The sequence below is a fragment of the Felis catus genome, chromosome C1, assembly GCF_018350175.1.
Source record: "Felis catus isolate Fca126 chromosome C1, F.catus_Fca126_mat1.0, whole genome shotgun sequence".
Taxonomy (NCBI): domain Eukaryota; kingdom Metazoa; phylum Chordata; class Mammalia; order Carnivora; family Felidae; genus Felis; species Felis catus.
Genome location: NC_058375.1, coordinates 3,978,577 through 4,000,968, shown reverse-complemented (window position 1 = coordinate 4,000,968; position 22,392 = coordinate 3,978,577). Strand labels below are relative to the sequence as shown.

The 22,392-nt window shown below is 59.0% G+C and overlaps 1 protein-coding gene across 6 annotated transcripts in view; it reads left to right on the top strand.

Moving 5' to 3' along the window:
- Nucleotides 1-6,272: 6,272 nt before the first annotated feature.
- Nucleotides 6,273-22,392, top strand: part of CHD5 (chromodomain helicase DNA binding protein 5) — a 63,172-nt gene continuing 47,052 nt past the window's right edge. For 2 of the 6 annotated variants that reach the window (XM_023258011.2, XM_023258012.2), the window contains exons 1-3: nucleotides 6,273-6,464; nucleotides 15,944-16,068; nucleotides 21,299-21,478. In XM_023258011.2, coding sequence (XP_023113779.1) covers nucleotides 6,386-6,464; nucleotides 15,944-16,068; nucleotides 21,299-21,478 — 384 coding nt within the window. In that variant the 5' untranslated portion in view covers nucleotides 6,273-6,385. Of the gene's footprint in view, nucleotides 6,465-9,533; nucleotides 9,655-15,943; nucleotides 16,069-21,298; nucleotides 21,479-22,392 lie in introns of those variants that run through there. The other 4 variants (XM_023258010.2, XM_045034994.1, XM_045034995.1 and 1 more) reach the window with 3 other exon arrangements.

Below are 22,392 nucleotides of genomic sequence, written 5' to 3'. Positions count from 1 at the left end.
GAAATCATAGTAAAAGGGCTTCATTTGGGCTGCCATTCACTTATTTGTAATTAGACTTTTTTTCCTGCTTAAAAACTTTAGTTATTGTGGTAATAATACCAAAATAGAAATAACCTCCTTTAAGGGAACTGCCCGTGAGTTGACCTTGAGCAGGTGGTTAAAGGGTGTGGAGGTGTGTGCACTTCAGTTAGTCACTATTTTACTTCAAAAAGTGTGACCGTTTTACCTGGTGCTTTTCTTAAAAGATTCAGGTATACAAACATTGGGACGTCTGATCCACTGAGAGCAAAACCAGTGACTTCTCTGAGGTTTGCTTCCTGCAGGAACAGGGCAGCGTCGATAAAAATGCAAGGTTCTGGGGCATTTACTTCACCTTTTGATTACAAATTACTCGATGCACACAATTATATGTACATCCTTTTTCTTCCTGTAGAAATAGGATGTCCTTTTCCACCGCTGCGTATTCTCCTCTTCAGGAAAGAATTTGGAGAGTGCTTATAAAAGTCCCAGGTTTTAAAAGTAAAAGTGCACAAAAATGAATTTGTAAATAAAAACTGTTCCCGCAACTCTTTGCAACAAACTGTCCCTTTGGCCCCCAGCAGGGGGAGCTGGAGCTGAGCGGTGGTAGAGCTTCCAGAGATGGACCTGTGCATCTGGCCGGGATTGGAGCCTTGTCACGGGGGTGGGGCGCGAAGGAGAAGCGATTGAGAGACAGTTCATGCCGAGGAGACGGGGAAACACGTGTGGACGTGCCAAGGGAATGGTCACTTCTGAGCCACCTAGGCCATGCCTGGATTTAATGTCCAGTCCTGCAAACTTGCATTAAGCAGGACCAGACTGAAAGTGGGATTTCGTTGCCTTGTGTGCAGAGGCTGGAGATCTGAGCAAGGTTATTAAGTTGTAAAGATGTGTCGTTGCCAACTGAGAATCCAGAGTATTTGGGAGTGACTTTGAAAAGAGACCCTGATGCCTTATGGTGCCCTTCTAAAATCTAAACAATTCTGCAGAAATGTCTGCATTGTCTTAAAACTACAGTGTAAAATGTTCTTAGAGTTTCTCTCAGCTAATTTCTACACCTGACATTCTTGGGCTCTGCTGGTTGGGGAGCTGGAAATTAGAATCCTACCTTTGCTCCAATTTAACATTTGGTGCTCCTTGGATTGAATTTAACATGTTGCATCTTTGCAATTTCATTTGTGGTAAAGGCTCTAGCATTTTCTATTTCTATGCAAATTTCGTGAAGCAGAATTGTTTGCATGTGTGAAGGCGAGGTTTCTTTCTGATGTAACTGAGGCGTCAGCTGGGTTTTGGCCACAGTCCCTACCATGATCTGTCCCTACCGTGATCGTGATCGTTAACTGTTAGTGAGTTTATGACCTGGGTTTGCAAATTGTACTTGTTTGTTGCGTTGATGTTCGCCTGTAGTGATTCTTAGTTTGGTTGTAAAAAATTAACCCTGGGCTAAAATTAGCATATATAGTTTTTTTTTTTCCCCAAACTGCTCCCAAATTTTAAAACTTGTAATAAAATTGAAACTCATTGGTTTTTCTATGCCTTTTTGAACTCTTGTAATTGAGTTTTGATCACATTTTATATTAAAGTGGCTAACACATGGCTACTATTACTGTGCAAGCCTTTTTTTTTTTTTTTTTTTTAAGGATTGGCATGTTAATCTATTTAGCAACAGATTGTTTTTCCTGCTAATTGCTGTACCAACAATGACCTTGGTCTTCATTAAGCTTGAGAAGAAAATGTGTCCTTTATTTCCATTTTCTTTACCTCAGCTGTGCCTCGGTGAGAGTCTGGAGTTGGTCGAGACCCAACTCTCCGGGTCAGATCCAGAGCCGAGAGAATAAATTTGCAAACGACTTTTTCTGATGGAGGAAATGTCATGGGAACCTGAATCACTACGCCCGTTACGCCAGCTGCGTCCAGACCACCTTTAGACCACTTTCCTTTTCATCTCTTGACTGATGACCTACCTGCTCCATGGGAAATACAGCCCAGGAATGGGGCGGTGGGGGGGGGGGGAGGGGGGTCATGGAGAGTTTCAGGCCAAGATTTTCGTTCATGAAAGCAACGGAATAGGAAGCTGGCACAATCCTGTTCTTAGCTGATTCTGGTCACCAGTACCATTTCTGGGCTAAAGGTTGAGTATTTGGTTTTCTTTCAAAAGCGTCAGTGACACCCACCTTTTCCTGTGAGTTTCAGTGGTTAAAGGTGATTTTTTTCTGAGTAGTGTTCTCTTCCTATCTTTTTGGGAAGAACCAAGTGTTGAGATACACGGACCCTAACTTCACCAGTGGCTCCTGGCAGGCGGAAGCAACTTGTGCGTAAGACATGGAACAAAGTGGGCGAGTTTGATCACACCAAATACTTTTAAAGACAAACTGATCAAAATTATGGAATGTTCTGGGGCATTTAGACCACAGCCTTTTCAGAGGATACTTGATGACCTGGGAGGTGAGCAGGAGTCCAGTGAGGTGATAGACTGGCCTGTCCCCTGGTTGTCACCTTAACCTCAGGAGAGCCTAGAAATTGGCTTTGGCAACCTGGCTTTCACTTCCTTCCTCCTGCTGCCACAGTCCTTCCCGTGGCTTTGCTCCAAGCTTATCCAGCGTTGGAAGCAGAGTGTGGTGCTGGCCGCTCCCTTTGAGGGGGGGCACACACCTAGGATGTGTGGGTCATTGGCCAGATGACAGATTCTGCAGTACCATGGGGACATGGCTTCTTGGTAACCCTGGACAGAGAGTGGGGCTGGCCAGAGTCAGAAGCTGGGGAGAGCCTGGGTGGGGTCCTGCTGGAGGTGTTGACTGACTTGTCGGGTGCCTCTTTGGGGTAATAGGTTGTAGAGGTTGCGTCCCTTTCTGGAAGGGAGGAAGGTGAGGAAGAGGCCTAGTGGGTGAGGAGGAGGTGCCGAAGGAAGCCGGTGAAGGGCTGCCTTTTAAAGGATGCCACCATGCTGCTTGTCTCGGGGAGCAAAAAACCTAAGAATTTGGAATCTAGACATTTTCCTATCTTGCTTCTCTTTGGGAGGATCTGAGAATTCACATTCTTTTTTTCTAGGCTATTTCTGGCCAAGCTAAAACTGTTAATGCTGTGCTGACCGGCTGAGTTGGCTGCTACCGTACCTAGAACCCAGAAAGAACCCCTAAGATGATTTAAATCTTAGACAACCCCTTCCTCTGGCCCAGGGCCATGGGGCCCAGAAGTCTGCCTTATCGAGAAACACCCCCAGCAACTCTAAGTGATTTGGGTTCAGGCAGTGCAAGACTCCCGTCTTGAGAAACAGGCTCCAGGTACAAGGGAGATCTTGGTGCATTAGGGACATTTACCCTTCATTTTATTTTTATTTATTGTTTTATTTATGAGGGCAAGAGAATGTGCACAGGTCGGGGAGGGGCAGAGAGAGAGAGGGACAGAGAGAACCCCAAGCAGGCTGTGCGGTCAGCCCAGAGCCTGGCACAGGGCCGACTGAGCCACCCGGGGGCTCCTGCCATTCATTTTAGAAGACACTGCGATGCCAGCGATGCAGCTTAGCCGCTAAGAGGAGGCCGGGGCAGAACTGCATGGCTCGCGTGAGGGGTGTAGGGACAGGGGCTTCACGGGGCCGTCAGGTGGTCACAAGTAGGATATGTTGGTAAAGAACTGTCCTCAGGCAGCACTTGAGAGCCGCCTGTATGAGGAGTCCACGCAGCCCGGGGACGGAGACTGATCGGGGTGTTTGCTGAAGGTGCCTCATAAGCAGTATAGTTAAAATGATTTTGATTTTGAATTGTCCCTCAGGTGTAATTCTAGGCTCTCATCAGCCAACAGGAGGACCTTGTCTCCTGAAACTGTAACCTTATGGATAGGCTTATTCTCAGAATTGCGGTCCTTATGGAATCGTCACCTTTTTAGGGATTGTTTTTGACATCAGACATTTGTGGTCCATTGTCACGGCTGCTAATAGTTTGACAATAATCGGAGCTCTCCTTTAAATATTCTCGGAGATTTCTAGTCAAAAATCCCTTTGTCTCTGCCATTCCAGTCTTTGCTTAGTTTTGCTTTTGGTGGGTAAGTAACTTGACCGAGCCACAGCCCTCTGCAAGATGGGATGGCCAGGGGGCTGGGGGAGGACTAGGAATGTGAGCATTTGGACTCTTTGTTGCCAAATTCGGCAGGTGGAACTGTCCTTGAATGATGTCTTGACTGTCTCAGCCTCGCCTTGGGAATGGGACCCAAGATTAGCGGTGTGTGCCCGAGGTGGGGACTTTCTGGTGATAGGAGATCCTGTAAGCCCACGTTTCTCTCAAGTGGGACAGAGAACCTTTGGAAGGGTCCTGACCTCCTCTGCCATCCGGGAGGGGTTGGGGACGGGGCTGCTGAGGGGTGGACAGGTTTGATGGTGCTTCGGGCTTTTCCCTGGATGGTTAACATTCCGAAAGACTGGAGGTCTGGAAAGAGCAAGGCAGCCTTGCCAGGGAAAACGGAGGCTGGCTAAAGCATTGGCGATTTGGGGCCTCTGAGCTAGATGCTCAGTGACGTGAAATGCAGCCTTAGACCAGAGAAGCCCTTTGCTTTCTTAGCCCAACTCCCTGCTGCCTTTCCCTCTGCCCTTGCAGGCCACCTGCTCTGGGATGCTTCAACCTCCCTCTCTAGTGTGGCTTACAAGTGACTCGGCAGATGAAGGGGATCCCCAGCACCCTGCACTTTGACCCGGGAGGCTGGACAGACCTGCCTGTATCCAGGAATAAATGATGAGGAGCTTTTCTTCAGGGCTTGCTCCCAATTCATTTGGATCGGAAGGGGGAGGAAAAATTGCCTACACATTTTTCCAACTCCCCCGGGCCATCCATCGCCTTCTGGTCACAGCTTGGATTCATGGCTTGGGCTGTGGCCCCCCCCCCCCCCCCCCCCCCCGCCGAGAGGTTTTGCATGGGGGGTGCCCTCACCAGGCAGTCACAACTTTCCTGGTTCCCCAAAGGCCCCAGGAGAAAGAGCCCTTTTGTTAATGCCAGCGTGCCAGGGGTTACTGGTCAATCCCTGCCAGGATGGGGGCAGGTGTTCAGTCAAGGCCAGAGGGGTTGGTGCGAGAGAGGAGACAACACTACCTCTCTCTCTTGCTTCCCAAGTCGGGCAGATCCTGTGGGTCCCTGGCAGCCACATGGGTTTCCAGTGGGTTCCCCCAAACGTGTCTGGCCTGAGGCAGCGAGATAAGGGTACCCTCCCTTTACTGGCTCTTCTAGGGTTAGAGAACTGACCATCCTAAGGGCCGCTGCAACTTTGGCCTTCTCTGAGTAGCTTTTACACCTCCGGCAGCCCAGACTGGCCGCGCTCGTTTAAAATTCCAGCCTTGCTCCCAAGGGCTTCGGCCTTCATGTTCACCTTTAACTGAGGGCTGTTGGCGGCGCCTCCTTACCGCCCAGCGACAGGTGTCGCTTCTGAGCGGGAGTTTTGGGCACAGACAACGAAGATCCGCACCACCCCCAGGGGCTCTGGAGGTGTTTAGACCGGACCTCGCCTGGAGGGGCGTTTTGGAAGAGGGCACGTGGGCGGTGGGAGCGTGGTGCCATGGGGTGAGGGAGGAGCCAGCCTGCATGCATTTTTCTGGAGGAATCGCACCCGGTCTCCAGAGCGACCCTTCCCCAAGTGCGGAACACATTTTTCTTCCGATCTTCCTTCCAAAGGGCCGAGCCAGGTTCTCAGGTGCATGTGAGTGGAAGTGCGGGAGCTCGACGCTCGCCGCCCAGGGCACCTCGCCCCTGCGCCCTTGGGGACCCGGGGGGGGGGGGGCAGGGCGCCGTCCCGGGCGGCGGCGACGGTGGTGGCGGATCTTCCAGGGGTGCGCGGGGGCGAGTTCCCCGCCTCCCAACGGGCCCGGCTCGCCCGAGTCGCCGCGGCCCGCTCGGCCGTCGGGTCCCTGGGCGCGCGGGCGCCTCGACGGCTCCCCCTGCCGGAGCGCCGGGTGCGCCCCCCTGCACCCGGGGCTCAGGACTAGTCCCCCCAACTTGTTCTCGGCTGTTAACTAGTCGCGCTGCCGGAACGATGGGATGGGGTTGCCACAGCAACAGACTGGACGTCACAATCCGGGCATGTGTGCCGCCCCCCCGCCGTGCCGCCGGCGCTGCCGCCGCCACCCTCGGCCGGCTGCGGGACTCGGGCTGCGGGGCGCGGTGGGCGGAGCGGCCCGGGCTTTGCGGGGAGCGGGGCGAGGGCGGCCGAGAGGAAGGGGGTCGAGACGGGGGGGTGGAGGTTTGGGGGGGTGGGGGGGCAGGCGGCCGCCATCTTCTCGCCGAGGCCGCCTCGCCCGCCGCGCGCGCCCGTCCGGCCGCGCACGGGTTAAGGCTGGCACCGCGCCCGGCGGGAGGGGGGGCGCCCACCTCCCCTCCCCCCCGCGCCGGGCATGCGGGGCCCGCTGGGCACCGAGGAGGAGCTGCCGCGGCTGTTCGCGGACGAGATGGAGAACGAGGACGAGATGTCAGGTGAGAGGGGGCGCCGGCTGCGCCCGGGGCCGGGCGGCGCGGGGCGCGGGGCCCGGCGGGGGCCCGGGGCCGGACCGGCGGCGCGCAGGAGGGGAGCCCGGGCCGCGGGGCTGCGCTCCCGCCCTGCTGGCGCCGCGCGGCCAAGGGCGCGGGGCCGGGCGAGCGCCGGGGCGCGGCGCGCGGGCGGGCCAAGGGCGGGGTGCGGTCGGGGGCCCCCGGGCCGCGGCGCGGGCCGGGCGCGGGCGGAGGAGCGCGGGGGGCTGCGCTGGGCGCCCCCGGGCGGGGAGGGGGCGCGGCGCCGCCGGCTCAGCCCCGCGTGCCCTTGAAGGGGGCGGGAATCGCGCTCGGCTCCCGGCGCCGCGCACCCCGCGCTGTGGACCCGCGCCGCGCGCCTCTGGCCTCGCGGGGGCAGGCGGGACCCGGCCGCCACCCGCCTCGGCCCCCTCCCTCCCCGGGGCGCGCTGGGTGGGGCCCGGAGCGGCTCGAGGACCGGCCGTGCTGGGGGACCCGGCGAGCGCCTTGGCTGGGGCGGGCTTCCCCCACCCCCCGGGCCCGCGAGGGCTCCGGGCCGGGGCGCTCGGGCACTGACTGCCGCTCCCCTTTCCCGGCCGTGGGGTGCTGGGGCCGTCGCTCCTAACACTTTGCCCGGGCCGCCGGCGCCTCCAGCCCATCCAGCTTTGGCCACGGGCCTGACGCCCAGGGCCGCCGCCCCAGCCCTGGCGGGCCCCTCTCAGGGTTCAGCATGAGCAGGGCTTGTGCGTCCGGGGTAACCTTGCTGGATCGTCCTTTAGTTAACTGCTCACCGTTTGTTTGGGACGGTTCTCCCCCTGGCACAGCTGGGCAGGGCCTCACCCTGTCAGCCAGCCTCCCTCCCTCCCTCCCTTTTGGTGGACTCTTCTCAGCTGCCCGGCGCCAAGCCCATGGCCCTTTCTGGGCTCCCGAGAGACTTGGGGGAGGCCCAGGGGCCCTCCCGAGCCCAAGAGTGTGCTGTCTGGCCCCAAGAGTGCCTTGCAGGGAGGGCGGATGGGACATTCTACACGTCGTCGTCGGGTCCCCAGACTCTTGTGTGCAGGGGGCGGGAAGGGGAGGGCCCTGCAAGCAGCAGCTCCCCCGGCTGCCAGGAGGCTTCCTGGAGAGGGGATTCCCACCAGGTGGCCCCGCCCACTGGGGGGCCTCCTCCCCACTCCCCACTTGTTGGCTTGCTTTAACACAGACTGGGCCCCTACGGGAGACTGGCCTCACTCTGCCTTTCAGACCGCCGGCCAAGTTTGCGAAGGGCCTGCCAGCCTTAGGGGAGTGGGGGTGAGGGGGCGCCTTACGGGCGGGGCTGCTTGGACAATCATTGTTTTGCCCCTGGGTGCAAAGAATTAGGCCCATTTTCTGGGAGGGAACACAGAGGCCCAGCACAGGCACTGAAACCCCATGGCTGCTTTCTCCCCGGGAGGCGGGCACCTCCCTAAGCTGTCCTCCTCAGTAATTCCCAGCGGCGCTTGGGGCGGGGCCCCTTTGTGGCAATGATGGGGCAGTGGACAGCTGAACTTGCACCAACAGGTCTATTTCCAGGACTTCACGGAACCCCTGGTGGGGGGTCCCCTGTTCCCTTTCCCCCCATACTCTGCCTCTTCCTGGTTGTGTTAGGGCTCAGAGCGTGGGGAGGGTTGATGGGCTGCTGCCTCACTCTGTTTGGGCCAGAGGGGTTGGGTCTCTGTCAGAGTCCCCTGCCCACCACCTGTTCTCCCTGCTTGTGCCCATTGCTCTGGGGCAGGGCGAGGTAGAGGGGTGAGGTGGTCCCCAGGGGCCCTGCAGGGAAGAGGTCCTGCTCTGGGCCCCTCTGGCCTGGGGATTGCAGCCCTGTCTTTCTGCAAGACGTGATGCCCTGAGCCTTCCCAAGCTCCCAGCTCCCTCTCTGTGTCCCTGGCCCCAGGCACCGTCCTGGTCCACTTCGTAGCCTCCTAAGCAGTCCTCCCTGCCCGCCCTCCCCTCAGCAGCCAGGGTCACCTTTGTAAGCACAGATCAGACCCAGACTCCCGCTGCTTGGGTAGATCAATGTGCTCCTGGTCTATACCACCTTCGTCTCCCCCCTCATTCCCCAGCCGCAGCCACACTGGGCTGCTGGATGCTTCTGGAACGCCACCTCCAACTCCAGACTCCGTCCTGCCCTTGAGTACTGTCTGTGACCTCTGTCTGACCTGCTCTTTTCTCTGCTCATGGCGGCCTCCTTGCTGACATGTTAGTCCCAGGATGCGCAAATGTCTCCGCGGGGAGGCCCTCCTTGGGCCTGGCCCAAGCCCGGCCCCACCCCTGTCCCTCTCAGGGGCCATTTTATTTTAATTTTATTTTTAATTTTAACGCTTTATTTTCTTGGCCGCACCAGGTTACTTCTGTGTCAGTGGGCTCCCCGTCTCGAGGGCGACTCCTTTGATCACCTGCTGTGCTTGGCATCCGGCACCCTGGGTGCTCAAGAGATGTCTGTGGTCTCGGCATCTGAGGGCTGGGAGTCCCTAGCTCACGCCTGGCCTCTGGACACGGCGTCGGCTTCAGCCCGGGCCTCGTGTCTCTCCTGAGGTGCCAGCCAGTTAGCCCCCTAGCCCTCCATTACAGCTGCCCCGTGGCCCTCGGCCTGGGCTCATGGTTGTGACCCGCTCGGACCTAGGGCCAGCTGCTTCCAAAACGTCACAGCTTTTGCGGGGAGGAGCCAGTGTGTGGGGCGCAGTGACGCTAATTTTTCAAATCTGCAGCGGTTGGACGCGTCTCTTGTCAAATCTTTCTTTCCATTGTGCCTCACCTTCCCCTCCCCCTCCGCCGTGTGCTTGTTTCCCACACAGGGCTCTGCGCCACCAGTGCTCTTTCTGGCTCGGGCCCTGGCGGCTGCCACATTCTGCCGGGAGAGCGGAGGGCTCAAGGGTCAGGTGCAGCCTGGCTCTGCTTGTTAGCTGACTGACCCCGGGCAAACTCCCCAGCCCCTGTGCCTCGGTGTCCCCACTTGTGGAATGGGGATATGGCACTAGCTACCTCATAGAGGGTTATTGTGAGGGCTGGTGAGACAGTGCACGTGGAACATTTAGGTCACAGTGCCCAGCACATAATAGGTGCCCCATAAACTGTGACCACTGTAATTGGCACCATCCAAAGGGGGGCAGTTGACCTACCTTCCCCGAGGAAATGCTTCTGAGACTTGCACCCTCATCTAGTAAGCTGGGGGGGCACGGGGGCCTGGGCTGCAGGAGGGCTGGGAGTGTGAGGCCATGGTGGGGCTGGAGGGAGAGAGGGAGTGGCTCCCTGGCCTTTTCCTTTAAAGTTCCCAGCCTGCTCAACCCCAGTCAATCACTTACAGCCAGAGGGGTGGGTTTCTCAGGGCTGGTGAGCCCAGCCTCTCCGCTGGCCAGGCGGTGTGACCACTCTGGCCGCAAAGACACTTGACTGGCCCGTGTCCCCATGCCCACAGGGCTGACCCCAGTCATGTGAGCATCTTAGGCTTCTTGGAGCCCAGGGTCCAAGAAGGAGTGATGGCCATGATTCCCAAGGTTCATACTTTCTTAGCTTACTGCACCCCCCCGGGGACATGTGGGTTTTGGGGGCCCCACGGAGCCTGTATGTAATACCATTTGCTGGGGGGAGGGAGGGAAAATGACCAGCGTGCTTTGCCCAGTGCCTTGGCCTGTGAGAGAGTCACTTCCTTCCGAATTGTCTATCATTTCGTCCGTTTATTCAGTCAGCAGCCCTCCTATTAATCCACCCACCCATGTGTGCACTTTCCCACCGAGCATCTGTTTATCCAACCGTGAAACCAGCCAACCGGCCGTACAACCACCACTCACCAGCCAGCCATCCTGCCCACATCATCCATCCATCCTACCCACTCTCCATCTACCCATCTACAATTCATCTGTCCATCCATCCATCCACCATCCATTCATGTATCTGTCCATCCTTCATCCATCCATCCATCCATCCATCCATCCTATCCATTCTCCATCCACCATCCACCATCTATCCATCTATCCCTCCTACCCATTGTTCATCCATCCATCCATCCATCCATCCATCCATTCTCCATCCACCATCCATTCATCTGTCCATCCAGCCATCATCTGCCCATCCATCAATCCGTCTGTCCATCCATCATCTAGCCATCCATCCATCCTACCCACTCTCCATCCACTATCCATCCGTCCATCCACCATCCACCATCTATTCATCCATCCATCCATCCATCCATCCATCCATCCATCCGCAATCCATCCGCTTGTCTATCCTTCATCCATCCATCTGCCTCCCCAACATAGATTTATTGAATATCTTCTCTGAACACAGTATGTGGTATCTAACTTTCTGGGGCTTTTGCAGGTACAACTTTTGAGACTTTCTGCCTTGCCTTTGGCTCTGTCCTTATTTCTCTCTCCCTGTCTCTTTTTCCCACTCTGTCCCCATGTCTGTCTCACTGTCTTCGCTGAGTGCTTGCCTCTGCTTCTCTCTCTCTCTGGCTATCCCTCTCTTTCCCTGTTTTGTCCGTGTCTGTCCCTGACCCTCAGGTGCGTCTCTCTATCCTCTCCCTCCTTGTCTCTCTTTCCTCCTACCTGCCCGTGCTCTGGCTTTGCATGGGGTCCTGTCCCTGCTTGCCCTGGGTCCCTGTCCTCTCTTCTTTGATCTCTTCCTGCCCCCGGTCCCTTAGGGTAAAAGCTTCACCTCTTCCCCCTGCTTGCCTGCCCAGAGTGCTCAGAACTGACACTCTCTTTGATGAGATGCCAGTGAGGTGATGTCTAGGTTTTGGTAAAGGTCATAAATAAATTATCAATCCTCTCTTGGACAGGAGTACTGACCCCCCCCCCCATTATCAGCAGAGGGCCTGTGGTGTGGGGGTGCTCCAAAGACTGATGGGAACCTTGGTCTTGGTGCCCTGTCCCTTGGCTAGCCTCAGAGTGGCTTTGGGAACCCCTGGCTTGGCAATGCCCGAACTGGAGACCTGCTCTCTGCCACCCGCTTTGGGGCCCCGGGCTCCGCCTGCTGTCACTGAGCACTTACTGTGTGTCTCACGACGTCTAAGTCTCCACCCCATGAGAACGGCGCCGTGAGGCCCATCTAAGGATGAAGAAGAAGTAGGTTCATCTGGAAAGGGATTGGGGGCAACGTGCCAGGAAGGGGTGGTAGCTGGAAGCCTGTACTCCCCTGGCCACCAGCTCTTGTCCCCTGCCTGGTGGTGGGTTGGGGGCGGAGAACAGAAGGAGCCTCCTCCCCAAGCCCCAGAGACGATGGTGGACGTTGAGCTGGGTCCCCATCGCTGGCAGATTTGCCTGCCTTTCTGGACCCTGGCAGTGGAGCTTTTGTCCCTGCACCCGGCTTGGGCCCCCGAATCCTTCGACCATCCTCAGATCAGATGACCTAACTTTTCCCTCCATAATCTGATCACCTTGCATTTGCAAAGCTCCCTGGGGGGCTGTGTTCTTGCCCAGAGGAGGGGACAGGAGCTGGGCAAAGCATAACCCGCTCGGGGGGTGAGCGTGTGGACCAGCTCTGACCCTGTGGGACCCTGAGGGACCCTGTGGGACCTTCCAGACCAAGGGCTGATCTGAGTCACTTTGGTCCCAGGGTGAGGCCCGAGCTTGGCACAAAGGCCTTGCTAAATAAATATGAGGAAAGTCTGAATTCTGGAGTGGGGGTCGGGGGTTGCGGGAGGCTCCGGTGCCCGGAGAGGGGCCGGGGTGAGGACCACGCATGGTGGTGGGAGCCACCTGTCTGAGTTCCTTCCTGGCTGTACCACCTGCTGGCTGTGAAGCTATGTGGGTAAGTCGTGAGATCTCTGAGCCTCAGTGTCCTCATCTGCAAACGGGGGTAATAATAGTACCATCTCTCAGGGTTCCTGTGTGGAGTAGACAAATTGGTTCAAATTAGCACATGTGACCTTCCTCAAGCCCAGTGCAGGTGGCGTCAGGTGGCACGTAGTTACTTGCACTGTTACGCCGGGTTACCCCCGAGAATGGCCCACCCAGCTTGCCTGGGCTGCAGCCTTAAAGGGCTCAGTGAGGGCAGCCTGGGGGGCACCGGAGCATGTGCCCAGGGAACTGGTGAGAGGGTTGTGGGTGAGCTTAGGAAAAAGCAGCAGACGTACCTCTCTTTGCCCCGCTATCTCCACCCCGCTGCCTGTCTCCGTCTCTCTGTCTCTGGAGCAGCATCCCCCCCCCGCCCCCTCCCCTGCCCCCCAGCCTGCTCCCGACCTGGAAGCTCAGGAGGTAGCAGAGATAACAAGGCTAATGGGTCCTAATTATAGCCCAAGTTGGATCGATGGAGCCTCGGCCCTGGAGGGGCAGGGCCGGTGCGGGAGGGCACAGCCCGGCGGGGCCAGAGGGCTGTGGGGGCTGCCAGGAAGGGCAGGAAGGAGCTGGCGGGGCACGGAGTCCTGGGCTGGTCTTTCCTGGACCCTCACCCCAGGGCAAGTGGGATCCCCCCCGAGGAGGGTACAAGGCCGGGGGCTTGGGGAGCAGCAGACGGGCCCAGGAAAGGGTGCTTGGATATGACTCGGAGGGTCTGGCTTTCGGAAGCTCGCCTGATGTTGCAGAAGAAGGAGGGCGGGGAGATGAGGCTGGGGTGAGATTGGGGTGCCGGGGAGTCATGAGGTGTTGGCGGGGAATGTCACAGCGCTCAGCCCTGGGGTGTCCTCAGGGCTACCAGAATCTGTGCAGGGAGAGGAAGGGTCTGTCAGAGATGGGGGTGGGCAGGGCGGGGCCCTGATCCTGGTGCTCCAGCTCTGGAACCTTCCTGGAGGAGGGGTTTGATCAGGCAGATGGCCCTGGGCCGTGAGGTCTTCTGGGAGTGGAGGAGGGGGTCTGGGGCCTTGTCCTCTGAGGCTCATTCTGGGCGTGGATTAGGGCTGGAGCGTGGGGCATCCCCCGACCCCCTGCCCTCCGCCCCGGGCAGATAACCTCCCACAGCCACCTGTTCATCCCCTTGTCTGCTCTGCTGGCCACTTGGCCAGTCGGTGACTGTGTGCTGAGCTGGCCTTCCCGGGCTGGGGACCACCCTGCTGAGGGAACAGGGGACTCAGGGAGGTGGCAGGAGGGAGAGAGAGCCCCTCCCGATTGCATCAGCCTGAGCCTGTTACATAACTGGCGCTGGGCACTGCAAGGGTGCAGGGGTGGCTCTGCCCAGGCAGTCTCCCCGCGGCTCCAGAGGAGGTGGGGGCAGGTGGGGGTGGGCAGGTGTTGACGGACAGCTGTGTCACTGCCTCCAGACCCCCCACTTCAGGACGCCTCTGGGGGTCCCCGTGCGCGTTTTCAAGCGGTCTGAAAAATCCCTGCCCCTCCCCTGCCAGGGCTAAGAGGGACACAACGGGACAGGGTCAGCTTGTGCAGCCTTGCCTCGGCCTGGCTCCACTCAAGACCTGGCCCACATCAAACCCAGCCCTGGGCTGGCCCCCCTGCTGCTCTCCCCTGTGTGCCATGGCCCCGGCCAAAGGTCCGGCAGCTATGCCCCCCCTGTGCCAGCCAGGACCACTGAGCTGGCCCTCGGGGGCGGCTGGCACGGTGACCGCGAGCAGCAGCTTGAGGTCCTGCCTGGAGTCTGCCTCTCTGCACGCCCGTGTTTGCCCAGCGGGATGGGAAGGGCTCTAGGACTCGGGCCTGCCCTGCTGCCTGTCCCCGCGGACTCCAGGGGCCCCGGCCACCCCAGAGGGGGGCCTTGGAGCAGACGGGTGGCTAGACAGTGGTGCAACCCCCACTTGCCCCTGGTGGGGAGGTGGTGCGTGTGGGAACGGGTCCTGTAGGGCACCGGGGTGGGAGGGCGTCCGCTTGGCCACTGGAGTCACCAGTGCCCTCTAGCCGCACCCACACGACCCTGGGGACTCTGGGGGACTGGGGTCCCAGGCAGGGGGTGAAGGGAGACCCATGTGGAGGACAGGAGGCCGGATGTGGGTGTGTCCTGGGTGTGCACACGCGTGTCTGAGCATCTGATGTCGAGCAGCTGGTGGGGTCAAACGCCACGCCAAGCGGTCCAGGCTTCCTGGGCCGGGTGGGTGCGAGCTCTGTTTCTATTAACTTATTTCAGTGGGGACGCCCTATTGCCTTTCCCGATGAAAGTCCCCTGGGCACCTTCCTCGGGGTCACGGGGTGGCAGACCCGCCCTGGCTGAGATCCCCTGTCGTGTGTCCCGCCCCAGCCCCCGCACGGCCAGAATCCCGGGGGGCTCTTCTCTTTGCTCCCCTGGGCACACTTGGCGGTAGGGGGGCGGGTAGGAGAGCTTGACTGGGGATGCTCAGGCCCCCGGGCTGGCATGCAGCACCCCTTTTGTGGACTCTGGACACTCCGTGGCTTCCTTCTGGATGTGTCTCTACTCTGGGGGGTTCGTTTCTTGTCGCTGTTTGCTCCCAAGAGGACCCTTGCCACTGTCCCCTTCACGGCCCACGTCTGACTCTCCATCCCCCCAACTGGGGACTCGGGGCTCGCTGCCCTTTTCTCGCTGCTGATCTCCTGGGTGGGAGTGAGGCCCTGGGGCCACACGTCAAGCCCCCTCCTTTTTGGCAGGGGTGGGGATGGAGGGGTGGCATGAAGCTGGAAGCCAGCTGCTTCTTCAAAGATATCCTGCTGCGCACACACCTGTCCTGCTCCCCTCTTGGCCTTTTAAATTCACGAGGGAGGGAGGGAGGGAGGGAGGGAAGCGTGGCCGCTTGTGGAAAGCCCACGTGTGGCGGATGCAGCATCTCTCTGTGGAATTTCACGTCTTCCTGGGTGCCCAGCCGGAATGTGCTTGGCATCCTGCATGTGTGACTGGGGGTGTGTGCACCGCGTGGGGGTGCGCGTGCCGGTTCGGGCGGGAGACGCGATGTGGTCTTCGAGCCTCATCAAGGGAGGGTTCTGGCTTCCTCCTTGTTGGTCTCCCTCCCAACTCTGGACACTTGTTGTGTGGCTTCACGTGGTCCTGGGGTGATGTGACCCGTGCGTCCCCACCATCCAGCATTCACAAGCCGTCTCCTGGCCACACTGTGGGCCTCTGGAGGGCGCAGGTAGGCCCCGACCCCTCCCTGGGGCCAGCTGGAGGGGGTTTGTGATTCTCTGGGGCTGCTTCTGCCCTGGAGGAGGTCGTGTCAACGAGGACTCATGATTAATCACTCACTTGTGCTCAGAACACTGTTCTATCCTATCGGGGGGGGGGGGTTGGTTCTTTACGGTCCCATTTTATAGTGAGGGGAGGAGAGGTCTGGAGAAGTGGGGACATGGGGCACAGCCTGCCTGAGGCCTGGGACTCCATGCACCAGGTGTGGGATGGTGGCGCTGAGGTCTTGGGAGGAGCCTGGGGCAGGGGCAAGGTCTGCAGGGAAGGGGTGGGTGCTGGGGAGGCCGGTGGCCGTGACCCGGCAGGTGGCCGTGACCCGGCAGGTGGGTGCCTGTGGAGCTGCCCTTCTCACTGGGCCCTGCCTCTTCCTCTGCGTCCCTGGGGGCCACCCTGAGGGAAGAGGCGGAGTAACCCCCTCCTACTTCTTACTCCTCCAGAAGAAGAAGATGGTCTTGGGGGCTTCGATGACTGCTTCCCTGAGGAGCCTGTGGGCCTTCCCAAGAAGAAGAAATCCAAGAAGCTCAAGGAGAACAGGTCCAAAGGGAAACGGAAGAAGAAGGAGGTGCGTGGGTGGGTGGTCCTGCCGGGGTCGGGGTGGCTGGTCGGGGTGGGTCAGGGCCCCAAGGGGGTCTTGGCTGCTCTGCCTGGGCCTGCGGAGAACCTTCCAGGGCGGTGTCCTGAGAGCTGGGTTTGAGTGCGAGGCACCAAAAGCAGTGTGTACAGAGCTTCACAGGCCGGGTCTGAAATGCCCTGTCCTCATAAGCGGGATGATCCAGGGTCGTGGTCTGTATGTCCCAGAGCACTGGTGGTTTGGGGCTGGTAGGACACCAGGATGCAGGGACCGACCCCCATCCTGGCCGCGGCCACTGCCCTCACCCCACAAGACCTGAGGCTCTGTGGACGATGTCCGGGGAGGTGGAATCTAGGATCCTGGGGCCTCGTGCTTTCTGCACATGCACCCCGCCCCCCCCAGCTGCTTTCATGGGCAGCAGACCTGGGTGGGAGGCCCGATGCTCTCTGTTCCTTGGTCGCAGGCTTTTAGGTTGAGTCTGCCCGGTCCCCAAGTGCAGATGAAAGACCACCAGAGGTGCCCCAGGCAGGGCTGAATTCTCTCTCTCCCTCCCGGGCACAGGGTGCGGCAGGAACCCCCCCTCCCCCAACCCCAGGCCAGGAAGGAGGCTGGAGGTGGGCAGTGTCTTTGCAGTGGTGAGGCCGGGGCAGGGCTGGGGGGGTAGTTCGGCGGCTGGAAGGGCGAGGGGCCTTCAGAGCCTGGGAAGGCTGGCGCTTGCCTCCCCCATACCCACTGCCGCTCCCTCGGGTCTCGCCCTCCCTTCTTCCTCTGGACCCGCTTTCATATGTTTGCGTTTGTCCAGGCCCGTCTCCGTCTCCCTCCGCTGTTTAGGCCTGAGCTTGGCCTCTGCCTCACCCTCTCTCTCCCTCCCTCTCCCTTCTCTCCACCTCTCCTTCTCCTTCAGCCTCATTTCCCACCCCCCTTCCCACCCCTCACTTCCTCACCCTCTCTCCTTCCTTCTGTTTCTCAAAAGGGGCGGAGGGCCGGGTGGATGGGAGGCCTGTGCATGACCAGCCGCTGCCTGGCAGGCCCCCAAGGTGACCCTTAGGTCATTGCTGCCCCCTCCCCTGTACTCCTGAGAGCCTGGCTCGGCCGACTGTCAGATCCTAGAGTCCAGAGCAGGGTGAAGCAGCCAGAGAGCAGTGTCTTGGCGGCCATGTGCCCCCCACCCATCCACCCGCCTGCCTGGGTCCCCAGGACACAGGGAGGGGGGTTTCAACCTGTGCTCCTCGTCATCTCCAACCTGGTGGCTCCAAGATAAGTCAGTGGGTGGAGGCAGAAGAGGGGCGGCGGATTTTTTTTTTTTTTTTTTTTTTTTTGGCCAGGGGTGGGGGGTGGGGACAGGCAGCAAGTCATGGATCCTGATTTACATAAAACAACCGGGGCTGCGGCCAGAACCTGAGCATATGTAGATGAAGCTCCTTGTCAGACCCAGCGCAGGAGGGAGAAATGATTTCAACCTGTACTGCAGCGGTTACCATAGCAACCAATTATTCAGTGCTAAATTATAACTGTTTATAACACTCGTGAATGGGAAGGCTCATATTTCATTCTTTCTTTTTCCCTCTCAATCTTGAAGGACCCCAAATTGAGAATGACCAACTCTCTGAATCTTTCCTTTTGAGTGTAAATGCCTCCTTTATCGAGAGATGCGGGGCGTGTGTGTTGTGCGCTGGGCGCTGGGCGCAGAAGGAAGGGAGAGGGAGATGGAAAGCCTGGATAAAAGGCATCCGCAGAGCTGGGGAAGAGGAAGGGCGGGTGGGGACTGCCTGCTTGGGGTCCCCGGGGCCTGCATTGGTGGCCTGCTGTGCCCTCAGGGGGCCAGGGGGGTCGGGGCAGGGAGCCCTCCCACTTACCCCCAGCTTCTCACACACACAGCCTGGGCGTGGTGTTTATTAAGGCAGTCAATGGATTCCGATGGGGACTCCGAGTCCACTAAGATTCTTCCACTACCAGGTGTCTCCCCTGTAGTTATGTCTGGGGCTGCCACAGCCCAAAGGACAGCATCAAGGTCAAAGCCCTGACTGTGACGGTCATACTGATGTTCGCACATCACTATGGCTTGGGGCTGAGGTTGGCTCCGGGCTTTATTAGGACATTATCGCTCCGTGCCTGTGTCTCTTCCCCTGAACATGGCTTGGCCCCAAACCCCTTCTGTAAGTTCCAAGATACTGAACCGGCTGGTCTACCCCTGGTTCTCGGTCACTCCTTCCTTCTCACCACTGGCTGGTGCTGCTCATGGATCACTCCTTTTTGTATTGTTTTCAGAACCCCTTGCTGCCCTTCCGCTTGCCCGTTTCTCTGCAAGGAAAGATTTTGGGGGAAGAAACAGGAGGCCTGGGTCTTGAAGGGGCCAAACAGCTGGATGCAGAGATAGGCTGTGGATACAGGCTTCTTGTGCCAGTGGGAAACCAGTCTTCAAAGACCTGTCCTGTACCTCCACCCTCAGCCAGCACCCCGCCCCACCCTGGGCAGGCAGGAGGGCCTGGATGACATCGGGGTGCAAGTCGGGGTGGGCCCAGGCGCCATGAACTTCATTTGGTTGGGGGAATAAGGCACGGCCTGGGGAGGATGAAGGAACAGGTGGTGAGTCGGAAGAATTGGGGAACCAGAGCTTTCTTTCTGACAGAACTTTCCCCAGTGCAAGTAGACCGTGGAGGGAGAAGTCTCCCCTCTCCCTGCCACCACTGCTGTCACCCCGGGGGGCGACTAGGGCACTGATGAGTGGCATATGTGCCCTGCCTTAGCACTAACTCATTCCTCAAGGAGGATCTTGGCCCTCCTGCTGTGCCACTTAGCCCTGGAATGGACGCTGGGCCAGCCCTCTGGCAGTGCTCAGCTTGGGGCCTTGCGCCAGGCCTGGCCTCCAGGGCACACACAGACAGCGGAATCTGCTGGAGGTGCTTTCCCCCACTCCCTCCCTCCCTGCCTCCCTCCTGCCTGCTCCCTCTGGGCCCCACATTTGGAGCTGTGCTGGCCACTCCTGGACTTGGCAATGCTGGCTTCCCATCAGATGCCCAGGTCCATGCACCCTTGGGTGTTGCCACAACAGCCTCTTCTGTAATTGCCACCCAGCTGCAGACACTGGCTTTGCATTTGGCTTAGCCGGGTCCTCACGTGCAGAAATGAGAAGGGCGAGGCTGGTGATGTCCTCAAGTCTGTCATCTGGCCTGCATCTCTGGCTTCCAAGCAGAGTTGGAGTCATGGGTGCTTGGATCTCTCCCATTTCAAAATGGTTACAGCCCCCTCTCACACCCTCTCCTTTGTTCCTCTTGAATCCCCCTTTCACAGATGATGAAGCTGAGGTCAGGCCGCAGTGACTTGCCTAGTTCTGTGCCAGCGAGGGACAGTGATCCTAGGCATTCTGTGTCCTGCAACCTCCCTAGGGAGCCCCAGGACCCACGGTCAGGCCACTCGGGTCTCACCTGAGTGGGTATCAGTCATGGGTCCACCCCATGGCAGCTTGGGGACCAGCCCCATGCCCCGCCCCCGGCAGCCCCACAGCCCCACAGCCTCTGTCCGAGGTGCTGAAATCCATGGCAGCCTCCTCCTTCCATCCTTACCTTTGCTGGGGTGAGGGCTGGGGTAGAGCCTGTCTCTCAGGTCTCTGGAAGGGTGGTCTCTTGCAACTGGCTGAACTCTACACCCATGGGGAAAATTGATGTCCCTATCTGACCTCTGCCTCTCCAAAGGACTGTGGCAGAGCTGGGAGCTGTGGTCCCAGGGCTCTGCATTGACATCTGCCCTGGGAGCACCAGCAGCCAGGACCGGCTTTGCCCCTCGGCCCCGCATGGCGCATGGCATGGCGAGTCAGTATTCTGGGAAACACCCAGTTCCGGAAAGGCGCAGAGGCCCTGCTGTCTGGCACCCGCCAGCCAGCAGACTGACTCAGCGGCTTAATGAGCATAAAAGGTTTGGGAGCAGGGATCCCAGTGGGAGAGAGTTGGGAAGTGCAGGGAGCCCGTGGGGGAGTCCTTTCCCAGCTGTATCTTGGGAAGAGCCTTCCTCCTGGGAAAAGACTCTTAGCTCTTTACAGGGTGCCTGGAAGGGGCAGAGATCAGGTTGGGCCCTCCCAAGAGCCTCCAGACAGACCCCTACCCTTGCTCCCCCCGCTTCCCTTCTCCCACCTGCTCTCCTTCCTCCTCTCCTTTCTGACCCCCTCCCCACCTTCTCTTAGGCCTCCCCACCCCCACCCCCCGTGCTGTCTCTCAAGCTCATTTTTCACCTCTCCAGTTCTCTCCTCATCTTTTCCGTGCCTCTCTTTGCTCACCTTGAAATCAGTAAACAGCCAGCTCGAAGATGACAAGCCCCGCGCTGGTAATTGGAACGTCAGTGCCCAGCCTCTCCTGCAGACCCAGGCCAGGAGGGGGCTGGGAAGGGCTTTGCCAGTGCACTTGCATCTGGAAAGGCGGAGAGTAAACAGCTTTCTCAGAGTAAACAGCCTTCTCGGAGGGGCAGTGCCTTTCTGGTGGGGATGCTCTGGCTGCAAACGCCCTTATCTCCATATAAATGGGCCATTTTCTGCCTGTACAGACGGGGAAACTAAATCAAGGAAGCCAAGCTTAAGAGCTGCCTAAATTACCTTGTCTCATATCGAGGCGAAACGGCCAGGGTGGGGGTGGTGGAGAAGGTGGGCTCGTGCCACAGCAGCTTCTGGAGAGCCCACGGACAGATGAAACTGGGATGTGCGTGCTACATTAATTACAGGTTTCACCTGACGCACGCAGCTCCATAGGATGCGTGCAGCTCCAACAGAGGTTGGGTGCTGGCTCACACCCGTGGCTCTTCACCCGCCCGTTTGCTGGTGCGCTTTGTATTTCGGCTCTGGACATCACGTCCTGTCCAAATTCCTGGATCCAGGCACTCTCACCAAACACTCGTGAAATCCTAAAGTCCAGAGAAACCTGATTCTGATGGACGCAGAGCCTGAGCCCTCACCCCAGGACAGTCCAAGCAGGCTACCCTGGATTCCCCAGGAGGGGAAGTGTGGCTTCACGAGGCCTCGTCTTTCCCTGCGCGCTCCACCATTTGCTGTGGCCCCAGCACTGGGGACCGGGCCCTTCCTTGCCCAGTGCTTGCCCCGAGCCAGCCCCTCTGGCTGGGCTTTGGAGCTGAGCTGCGGGCAGAGGAACGCTGAATGATCCAGAAAGCCGTACTGCTGCCCGGGACTCTGGATTTTCTCGGGGCGCCTGTTGCCGTCACCCCCCCCTTTCTCTTCCAGGGGAGCAATGACGAGCTGACGGAGAACGAAGAAGATCTGGAAGAGAAGTCGGAGAGCGAGGGCAGTGACTACTCCCCTAATAAGAAGAAGAAAAAGAAACTCAAGGACAAGAAGGAGAAAAAAGCCAAGCGAAAGAGGAAAGATGACGACGAGGACGATAACGACGACGGGTGCCTGAAGGTAACCCCCGGGGCCCGGCCGCAGGGACCTGGGCTCCACCAGGGCCCGCCAGCCTGGACGGGGCCGCGGCTTCAAGGCGGTTCTTCTGCCTTCTGGCGCCTGTGCGAAAAGGGCCAGCGCTTCCTCCCCGCTCCCCCGCCCCTCATGGCGGTCGGGGGCGGATGGGTGTGTGGGTGTGCACACGCGCGTGTACGTGTGCCTGCACGTGGAGGTTGGACACAAGCGTGTGAGGAACACCGTGCCCCAAGTCCCGGGGACACGTTTGAAGTAAGGATGGCTGACGCTCAGAAGTAGCCTCCCGCTCGGGAATTTTCTGCTCCTCCGCCTGCTGGAGTAGGAGAGCGGTGTTCTCTCTTGAGCTTCCAGTTCGGAGCCTCTCCCTTGGAGCACTCTCGGAAAATAAACCGACAAACGGAGCCTCTGCCAGCAAGAAGCCGCTGGACAGCTCCACTTCGGGCAGGGGGAGCTTTGGCGCTCAGCGTGTGCTCTGGATTTCTGGCGGCCAGGGCATCCCAGAGAGGGTCCCAGTGAGCGCGAGCCAGGGCGGCTGCAGGGGCGGGCCTGCAGCTCTCCCTGGGGGACAGCAGCGTCTCTGTGCGGGTGCGGAATGATGTGAACCAGGCCACGGCCCCTCGGGTCCCCGAGGCCACTGCAGGTCACTGGGCCCCCTGCTCTGGGATAGTGGCAGAGGTCAGCGAGCCGCCCCGGACAGAGCACTCTGCTTCCTTTGTTCTCCCCTTAAGGCACCCAGACTCAGTTTGGGCTAGCCATGAGTTAAAAAAAAAAAAAAAAAAAAAAAAGTGCCCCGTAAATATCAGTGGAGTGGCTGTTGGGTGAGGCAGAAATGGTGGCTGTCAACGGCTCGAGTTAGGAAGCACCGTGGTGTCCCGACACCCAGAGGGATTTCATTAGTC